The 10187-nt window shown below is 47.9% G+C and overlaps 1 protein-coding gene across 1 annotated transcript; it reads right to left on the bottom strand.

Annotated features, from left to right (window-relative positions):
* Nucleotides 1-8083: 8083 nt before the first annotated feature.
* Nucleotides 8084-10187, bottom strand: LOC119366837. Its single transcript, XM_037632538.1, has 2 exons — nt 10033-10187; nt 8084-9140 (listed from the first exon to the last, which is right to left on the bottom strand). The coding sequence occupies exons 1-2, from the start codon at nt 10145-10147 to the stop codon at nt 8908-8910; spliced, it is 348 nt and encodes a 115-aa protein (XP_037488435.1). The 5' UTR covers nt 10148-10187; the 3' UTR covers nt 8084-8907.

The raw sequence follows: 10187 nt of genomic DNA, 5'->3' as shown, positions 1-10187 counted from the left end.
TTCAACCCAACGTCTTTGCCTGAGATTCAGATCCGGTTGGGTGAAGATGTACTTCAGACTTTGGTGATCAGTGAATATTTCGCAACGATTACCGAGGAGGTAATGTCGCCAGGTTTTAAGTGCATAGACTATGGCTGCAAGCTCTAGATCATGAGTAGGATAATTCTCCTCATGTGGGTGCAATTGCCGTGAAGCGTAGGCAATTACATGTCGATCTTGAATAAGGATGCAACCTAGTCCTTGTCGCGAGGCGTCGCAGTAGATAACAAAGTCCTTGGAGAAGTCTGGCGGTACCAGTACGGGAGCAGAAGTCAGGCGTCTTTTCAGTTCCTGAAAGCTGTGCTCACATTGTGGAGTCCATTCGAACTTCTTATCTTTCTTGAGGAGTTCGGTTAGAGGTTTAGCAACCTTGGAGAAGTTCTCGACAAAGCGACGACAATAGCTCGCTAAGCCCAGAAAACTCCGAACTTGCTTGACCGATTCAGGTGGAGTCCAATTAAGGACGGCTTGAACTCGCTCAGGGTTAACAGCAATACCTTTACCAGATATTACATGACCCAGATAGGTCACTTCTGACAACCAAAATTCACATTTGGAAAACTTGGCATAAAGGCGATGCTCTCGAAGTTTCTTCAACACTAGCCTTAGATGTTCGGCATGTTCTTCCTCGTTCTTGGAGTAGATGAGTATATCATCGAGATAAACTACGACGAATTTATCCAAATACTCCATGAAGATTGAGTTCATTAACCGAGAAAAGGTGGCTGGAGCGTTGGTTAAACCGAAGGACATGATGGTGTACTCGTATTGGCCATAACGAGTAACAAAGGCCGTTTTAGGAATGTCCCCGTTTCTGATTTTGATTTGATGGTAGCCCAACCTCAAATCCATCTTGGAGAAGACTGAGGATCCAGCGAGCTGATCATACAGGTCATTGATCCTGGGAAGTGGATATTTGTTCTTGATTGTGACCAAGTTGATAGGTCGGTAATCTACAACCATCCGGTCCGTACCATCCTTCTTCTTGACGAATAGGACGGGGCAAGCCCACGGAGATGAGCTAGGTCGGATGAAACCCTTTTTCAAGGACTCATCGAGTTGTTTCTTAAGCTCGGCTAGTTCTAGGGGTGCCATCTTATAGGGTCTTCTAGCAATCGGAACGGTTCCTGGAATGAGGTCTATTACGAACTCAACATCCCTGTCAGGTGGAACACCTGGCAATTCTTCTGGAAAGACATCCGGGAAGTCACGGACTACCGGCACGTCCTCAAGGTCTGGCAAAGGGCTGGCGTTAAGAGAATATAACTGTCGCTTGGCTAATCGGGTCAAGACATTGACCATCTTGCCCGAAGGGTGAGTGAGTTGAACAGTCCTAGAGAAGCAATCAATTTGGGCATGATGAGCTGACATCCAGTCCATACCCAAAATGATATTAATATCTGAAGATTTAAGGGCTATCAAAGACGCGAGGAAAACAAGTCTGTCGACTTGGATTTCATTTCCATAACTTACCCTAGAGGTCTGCCATCTAGACCCGGGAGTAGAAATTTCCATAGTGGATGGCATGTCACAGAATGCAACATTATGCAAACGAGCATAATTTTCGGATATAAAAGAATGAGAGGCTCCTGTATCGAAAAGAACAGATGCCGGGTGGCAATTAACAAGAAGCGTACCGAGAACGACGTTGGGATCCTCTTGAGCTTCTTCGGCAGAGATACAGTTGACATGGCCACGTGAAGCGGTGACCGGCTTGGCGTGGAACACTTTTCCTGTCGGCTTGCCACGGCCAACAGCTTTAGCAGACTGGTTGGGTGGTCTGGGGACACTCACGCATATAGTGGCCAGATTCCCCACACTTGAAACAAGTCACGGAACAGGTACGTGGAGGAGCATTGTTAGTTGGACCCCCATAGGCCTTGGCTGGTGCAGACTGTTGAACGGGGCGAGGCGCCTGGAAGGATGGCCTCGGTGTGAACCTGGGTGGCAGGGCGGTGTTGGGTACCCACACGCGGCGCTTCTGAGGACCAGCACCGGATGAGGAACCCATATCACGGCCATGCTTGCGTGTTGCGTCATAGTCAGTCTGACCAGTTTCAGCACTGATGGCTTTGTTGACAAGTTTCTGAAAAGATGTGCACTCATGCAGACGGAGGTCGCGGCGAAGCTCAGGACTAAGTCCCTTACGGAACCTTGCTTGCTTCTTGGCGTCAGTAGACACCTCCTCAGTTGCATATCGTGCGAGATTACCAAACTCCCTGCTGTAAGCATCCACAGAAAGTCGGCCTTGGGTGAAACTGCAAAATTCCTCACGTTTACGGTCCATGAGACCCTCCGGAATGTGATGTTCACGGAAAGCCTCGCTGAATTCAGCCCAAGTAGTGACATGGCCCGCTGGGCGCATAGCTCCAAAATTCTCCCACCATAGACTGGCGGGGCCTTCAAGATGATATGCAGCAAAGGTGACCTTGTCAGCCTCCGCTACCAGCGCGGAACGCAGTTTGTGAGAGATACTGCGAAGCCAGTCATCAGCGTCGAGAGGCTCGACGGAGTGGTGGAACGTGGGTGGATGCAATTTGATAAAATCACTGAGTGACACCACGTTAGTCCTCTGATGGTGTGCCGTGTTCTGTTCAATACGCTCCAACAAACGGTTGGTCTCCCGCTTGTTTCTCTCAGCTTCCATCATAACCTCGGCTAGTGAAGGGGGATGAGGCAGATTTGCATCCCTGACTTCACTGCCTTCGGCCTGCTCTTGAGGAGCAGGGTTAGCGCGCGTGTTGACCATCCTAGGTAAACAAGACAATGATTTAGTCAGGATGATAAAATTCCGACATAGGATATAAAATGTAAGGAATAACTCGAAATGCAAGATGATCATCCGTATGACATGGTAAATACAGAAACTGCTTCTTTATTCCATCGTCATACACACCATACAGGGTTTAGTACAAGACCAAACAAAGTACTATTACGGTGAAAAGAGGATTACATCTCATCGGAGGCATTCCAAGCTCCTATACATTATTTTTCTACACCTCCGGAAAGAGTACAAACTAGGTCATATCCCACGAGTCACGCAGGACGATAGACGACACAGCTAGTGCGAACTAGTGATACAACCACTAACTCAGACCGATCCGTAGTAGTCCTCGTAGAAGTCACCTCCATAGCCTGGAAGCTCAACATGATCATCCGGAAACAGACGATCTCGCGGAGCTTGTGGACCATAGGGGCTAGGATGAGGTCTTGGACCAACAGACGGTGGCCTGCGGGGACCGCGAGGTGGGGTGATGCCTCCTACATCACGCCAACCCATCACGTCTGGCAGAGCAGATCTCACAGGACAGAGATCGCGCATATCTGAATCTCCAGCTTGCACCGCCGGTGCGAACCGAGTCAAAGTGGCCCAGTGGTCAGCACGGGCATTGAAGAGCTCTAACCTCAAGGCCCGATTTTCACGGTCCTTATCCTCGAGCATCTCAGCAGTGGTGCGAGTCCGTGAATCCTCCTGGGTGGGGTCAGCATAGATAGCCTGGAGATACCCTTGTGCTCCCGGAAGTGATCCTGGCATATACCGGAAATCAGAGTCCCGAAATAGACCAGATCTGACTCGCATAATGGTCATCATAGAGTAGGCGGCGTCCTGCAAAGCCATCTCAATAGTAACCCCGAGTCCATAGGAGCAGTGAAGGGGCTCGGTGGACCCAGGATAAGATGGAAATATCCTGACAGTGCAGAGATACTGGCTTTGATTGAAGTCCCGAAATTGCTCTTCGACCGTGTACTCAGGATACCAGCGGTATCCAGCCTCAGTCATTACCCTGACCAACTTGGCAGTATGGCCGGGTACATCTAGGCATCGAGTCAGGCGAACCACTTGATTGAGGTCGCGAGTGGCCATCTGAAAGCATAATCATAATGCAAAGGCATTAGAATTTCTAGCAAAATTTCGGCAGCATAACAACTGTAAATGCTCAAGAAGGATTTTGAGACATTTGACAAAGGATTTCATACACACTTAACATCATCATATCAAAGTTCTGAGACCATCCTAGCAACATAATATGGTAAAAGAACTGAACTAGGCTTGTATCCTTCATACCTATAAGGTACTACTGATTAGTAACACGTGATCCTGATGGAGAGAATAGATCCTAATTCCTTAACCCCCGGTGGAAGAATGGACTGACTCAGATCAGAATGTCATAAGACAAAGGAGTAAAAAGAGCCTTACGTTCCAACCCACAAACAATTCCCCTACATATAACTAAAGAGTTTCTAGACTCAACATCGACCAGTTTGGCTTGGAGAACCTACAGGCAGTCCGGCTCTGATGCCAACGCTGTCAGGACCCCGACTCGATGTCACATCGATCTAGCCGGTAACACCTCATATCACTTTGCGGCCTCACGCACGGTATCCCCAAGGGTGTCGCCTCACGCACGGTATCCCCAAGGGTGTCGCCTCATATCACTTTGCGGCCTCACGATCTAGCCGGTAACACCTCATATCGCCTATCCAGGTTCCATCCGCAGGGAGTCCGGCCGAGGTTTCCCATACGGCCCCGAACGATGTGAACAGGGTTCCCGAGATACCTAACGGGTATTCGGTACACCCGGCCACGTACCTACCGCATCACAGCCCACCCCTACGGTCAGCGCTGTCCACGGCCTCCAGTAGACTACAAACACCAGAAACTACTTGCAACTCCTGGACAGAGAGCTAGGGTGAATAAGGTCATATTTCAGGGCCCAATGCATGGTAGTAGCTGTATCTTAAATCACACATACAGATCTCAGTGCTTAAGGTCGGCTTCAATGAAACAACCCACCATGTACTCCTACATGGCCTCTCATCGATACCTTTACCAAATCGTGTTCACCACACCACTCTCATTACCGACATAATCATTTCACTCTAGCCCATCACCCAGATGAACCAGACCTGACACGACTCTAAGCATAGCAGGCATAGCAAGGTAGGAACAACACATACATATGGCTCAATCAACTCCTACACATGCTAGTGGGTTTCATCTAGTTACTGTGGCAATGACAGGTCATGCAGAGGAAATGGGTTCAACTACCGTAGCACACAGCAGTTTGAAACGCGTTGTCTTAATGCAGTAAAAGAGAGCAGGAGCGAGAACATGGGATTGTATCGATATGATCAAATGGTTGGTTGCTTGCCTGATGGTTCGATGCACTGATACGGTTCTTCGTTAGGGTAATCACGGTACTCCTCGGAGGCAGAACCTGTCGCAAAGGACACCGATACACAACCATCACCAAACAATGTGCAACAATATGATGCATGCATGAAACATGGCAATATGAGTGTGTTCGGCTAATGCAACTAAAACCAGAAGGGTTTGAACCAATTTGAATCAAAGATTCAAATTTCAAACTCAAACATGGCCTTTTAAAGTGCTTTTCCTTGTTCTGCTTAAAACATCAATTTAACTTGTTTGATCATGCATGAAAATAGTACAGATGGATAGATTGGATTTTTCTGATCATTTTTCATATATAATTTGTCTAATTTGGAGTTACAGAATAAAAGTTATGAATTTTTGAAGTTTAAATAATATTCTGGAATTTCCTGATTTAAATTAAATCCAGAAATATATATATTGCGCCAGCATGACGTCAGCATGACGTCAGTGGTCAACTGCGGCTGGCTGAGGTCAAACCTGACGTGTGGGGTCCACACGTCAGTGACAGGGGGGTTTAACAGGGTTAATTTAATCCTAATTAGGAATTAGTGGCGCTGGGGCCCACTGGTCAGTGTCAGGGGGGGTAGTTAGTTTAACTAATTCGGTTAGTGCTAATCCTAATTAGCTAACAGGGCTGGGCCCACCTGTCAGGGACACAGGGGGGTTCTGCCGTGGTCAAGGTGGGTCAACCCACCGGCGACATGACGCCGGCGAGGCCCGAGACGGCGGCGCGATGCGGAAACGCGCTACAGGGCACGGGCGAGGCCGTGCTTGGGCTCGTTGGAGAGCCCTTGCTCCCGCGCATCGAACGATGGTGGTGGCCGTGCCTGAGGTGGCCGGTACCGACGACGGCGAGCTCGCGAGCGGCGGCCGGAGTTTGGCCAACGGCGGGTTAGGCGATGCAGGGCGCTAGGGGAGGCGTTGGTGCGTGCTACGTGCTCCTGGTGAGGTGTGGAGCACGATGGTGTGCTCGGCTTCGAGCTACAACGGCTCCAGCCACGGCGGCGACGAGGCACGGCGGCGGCGAGCTTCGGAGCTCAAGGGGGCGGCAGCTACAGGATGCTAGGGACGACGGGGCAAGGGGGAATCGGGTCAGTGGCTCACCGCGGAGCTGCAGGGATGGTTAGCGGGCTCGGGGACGTCCAGTAGCTCCCGATTCGACGGCGACGATCTCCGGTGGCCGAGGAGGGGAACGGCGACGTGGGCGGCGATGCAGGATTTCCGGAGACCCGTGGATCGGTGGGGAGGAAAAGGGGGTCGAGGCGGAGCTCCTGAGCTCAACGGAGGGGCGAGGGGTGGCCGGTGACGGCTACTATGGCGAACGGCGGCGATGGTGGTGTTCGGCCGTGAGAGAGAGAGCGAGGGAGAGGAGGGAAGAACCGCGGGAGAGTGAGAGAGAGCAGGGGGGAGGGCGTGGCGTCGTCCGGGGCATCGGGATGAGGAGGGGAGGGCAGGCAGGCAGGCGAGCAGGTGGCGTGGCGCGCGCGCGCGCCGGCCACACTCCCCTCCCTCTGTCGAGGACGAAGACGACAGAGGAGGGAGGCGGGCTGGGCCGCCTGCTGGCTGGGCCGGCCAGCTGGCTGGGCTGCACAGGGAGGAGCCCAGGTAAGCTTCTCCCTTTTAATTATTTCTGTTTTCTAATTTCTAACATTTGTTTTGATTTAAATAAAATATTACCGTCTGGGAGAAGTTGTTAGAGTTGCAACAGAAGTTTCCGTTCCCTCTGAATTTCTCAAGAAGCCCCGCACACACGCCTCTATATCTTGATGCGAATGTGGAAGACACTGATAGTGGCAGACATGGCCTCAATAAGGTGATCAAATCATTTTGTGCTCAATGACTGTTTATTAATTTATTTTTAGTTTCATTATTTGTTTTAGGACAGGAGGAAGACCCCTCTGCCTCTGCATCTGGGCGAATTTTTAGTTTCATCATGAATCTATCTACTTACTATTTGATATTATGCAGGCACCAGACGCCGATGTTATGCAGTTCTCCATGTTCATCTTCCTCCCGGACGAGCTCCATGGGTTTCCTGCTATGGTTGACATGATCACCGCAGCGCCAGGTTACCTCTACAACATTCTGCCCAGGACGAAGCCTGATCTCACCATCATCAAGTTACCCAAGTTTGAGATAAGCTTCGACTGGGACCTCCAAAGCGGCATCTGCCGGCTGGGCCTATCGCTGCCGTTTTCACCGGAGGCGGCTGACTTGCGTGGCATGTTTGATAAGAACGACGGCAGGCGCACGGCGTTCCTGACCAAGGTTGTCCACAGGGCGGTGGTCAAGGTGAACGAGAAAGGCACCGAGGCAGCCGCGAGCACAGCTCTCTTACGTGGTGGCGGCCTGCCGCCCAACATTGTATAGTTCATCGCCGATCATCCGTTCACCTTCCTCATCATGGAGGAACGGTCCGGTGTCATCGTCTTCGCAGGGCACGTCCTTGATCCGACCAAGTGATTGGTATCAATAAGTATGAAATAAGCTGAAAGTAGTAGCTCAGACCAGCTGGCTAGCTTGTACCTGTGTTTTGATTTTCGGTTTGTGTTTTTTTTCGTCCTTGGCCGAAATGGCCGAATTTCGGGAATTTTAAATTTTTCGGCAAAATCTCGGACGAAATTTCAAAATCAAAATTTGAAAATTTGGCCAAAATTTGGCCGAAATTTGGCCAAAATTCGGCCGAAATTCAAACAAGATTTGAAATAAAACAGGCCACAAATATAGCAGTGCAACAACCATCAGGTTTGATCATGTAAATTTCAGCAAATAAGCTCTAGGGATTAATAAAACTGCATCTGTCCAACATAACAGGCACACATTAGTTATAAAGTGGCCTCCAACATAACCCTTAACAGTCCAACATCAGTTCAACCATCACAGCATAGTTCAGAGTTTAAATAGTCCGGTAGAGCCAACAGACTTAAAGTATTACACATAGAAACAACAGCTCCAAAAGGCAACTATCAAAGTATGACATTGAAACAGCAGCTCCAAGCTTGCCTACATCCAAAAGCTTCTTGATATCCTTAGTTATTCTTCAAGTGCCATTTATGGTTTAGAGAAAACAGAGGAAGGGTCAGGATGGAGGTAGTTCTGCATCGGAATTATCTTCTGCCACTTTGTGCATTAAAAATAAAATGGACTAACAGGACAAGTGGCTAGTAGAACAATAGTCAAATTTATGCATGCTCATGAATCAAATAACAAATCTACTACAGCAATATAGTTTTTTATTCACCAAAAAGCTTCAGGAGCAAAGGTTAAATGCCTCCATATACTAGAATGATGAATTCTAGTTTACATTTTTTACTCGAGCACAACAAAACTCTAAGGATACAAAGAAAACAACATAGACACAAACAGCCCACTGTTGGCTTGGACTAGCCATTTGTCAATTGTCATACAAAAGGAAAATCAGGATGGATGTAGTTCAACATCAGAATTTTCTTCTTCCACTTTGTGCATAATGAAATAAAATGGACTAACATGGAGGTGTCTAGTGCAACAATAGTCAAGTGGTAACATTTCAGGATAACATAAATACATTGCTTAACATGACAACGAAGGCTAGGCATGGATAGAAAGTGTATACATCTAAGAAACTAGCAGCTCCAAGTAACTAAAATTTTCTAAGCAATTATCATGAATCACAAAACACTAGAAAGAAGAGACTTGCCAACAGATTTCTAAGCAACAGGGTATAGGCTATTGACGCCCTTGGTCTTCTTCTTGACAAGCCGTACAGACCTACGGGTCTCCAAATTGCCATCTCTTGGAGGTGCGTCCTTTTCCACTTGAATTTGTGTCTCTTTTTCCACTTGCATTTGCGCCTCTTGCTGATCATGCATGGATGGAGCATCTTCCCCATCCTCACTCACCCCATCATTATCCTCACTCTCACTATCAACAAATACATTCTCTTCAAAATCACATGACAAAAGAACAACGGTCAGTTATGAAGAGTAGGTAACTAGAGAAGCAACCCTTGCTTACTTGGGTGTCCTCACATGAATGAGGAACAAAAACAGTACAGCTTAATGCTCTAGTTTAGATACTAAGGAATAAGTAAAATACAACCTGATGCTCTAGTTTGCCAAAAAGACAAGTCAAAAATAATAATCTATTCTTGAGAAAGATACTGCGAAGCTTAGTTCTAGAACCACCACTTAATGGTACCGCTGAACATTGAAATTAACCATCGGTCAACATCTACTTAGTTAAATACACAACACAACTGAATTATTATTGGACGTACTGTAGATCTAAATAAATGATCAATTCAAACATGAGATGCTTCTGCAAACATACAAGCGAGTGGTTGGAGGTGATGAAAAAAAACTTTAATATTGCACACAAGCATCATCTCAACAGCTCAAAAACAAGCACACACCCCAGATCTATGGAACGATTATATATTTTAGGATGTTCAGAATAACGTTTGTAACCCACTTTTTTGTTGGACCAAAATAAATAGTACCAGATCGTGAGCATCCTTAGTGAATACCAGATGCATGTGTGTTTCAGATTGTATACCAAACCAAAACATTGTGAGACTCCTTGGTGACTACCAGATGCATGTATATTTCAGATTAATAATCTCACTGTTGTACGTTCAACTCATCAAGACTCACTTTTTCTTAACCCCGTATGATATATGCATTTGCCGAGCCATTTACCAGGGACCTCTCCTAAATCTAAAGCAGCACAAGCAGACACAGATTATAACCAAAAAACAAAGCAACATCGATCTGAAATTGCTCAAGAACTGAAACTGCATACACGTACTGAAACTGCATCAAGACCATTTGTACCTTTCCAGTCAAGCGGACGCCCTCCATGCTGCTGCCGCTGCCCCGTGCTACTGCCTCCGTTGAACTGGTCGGCTCGCGCTCCATCAGCTCCGTTGCCGCAGCCGCCGAGCACCATGCTGCAGTCTTGGAGAAGGGCCGCAGCCGCCGAGCTCCGT

Source organism: Triticum dicoccoides, chromosome 2B (genome assembly GCF_002162155.2).
Source record: "Triticum dicoccoides isolate Atlit2015 ecotype Zavitan chromosome 2B, WEW_v2.0, whole genome shotgun sequence".
Classification (NCBI taxonomy): Eukaryota; Viridiplantae; Streptophyta; class Magnoliopsida; order Poales; family Poaceae; genus Triticum; species Triticum dicoccoides.
The sequence above is the reverse complement of the archived record's forward strand: the minus strand, read 5'-3'. Positions and strand labels throughout refer to the sequence as shown.

Bases quoted from the DNA above. Each gene is read 5' to 3' on its own strand.
- LOC119366837 (XM_037632538.1), bottom strand. From the start codon at position 10,147: ATGGTGCTCGGCGGCTGCGGCAACGGAGCTGATGGAGCGCGAGCCGAC. The intron at 9,141-10,032 runs GTACAAATGGTC...GTGATTTTGAAG, and splicing joins GCGTCCGCTTGACTGGAAAG to AGAATGTATTTGTTGATAGT.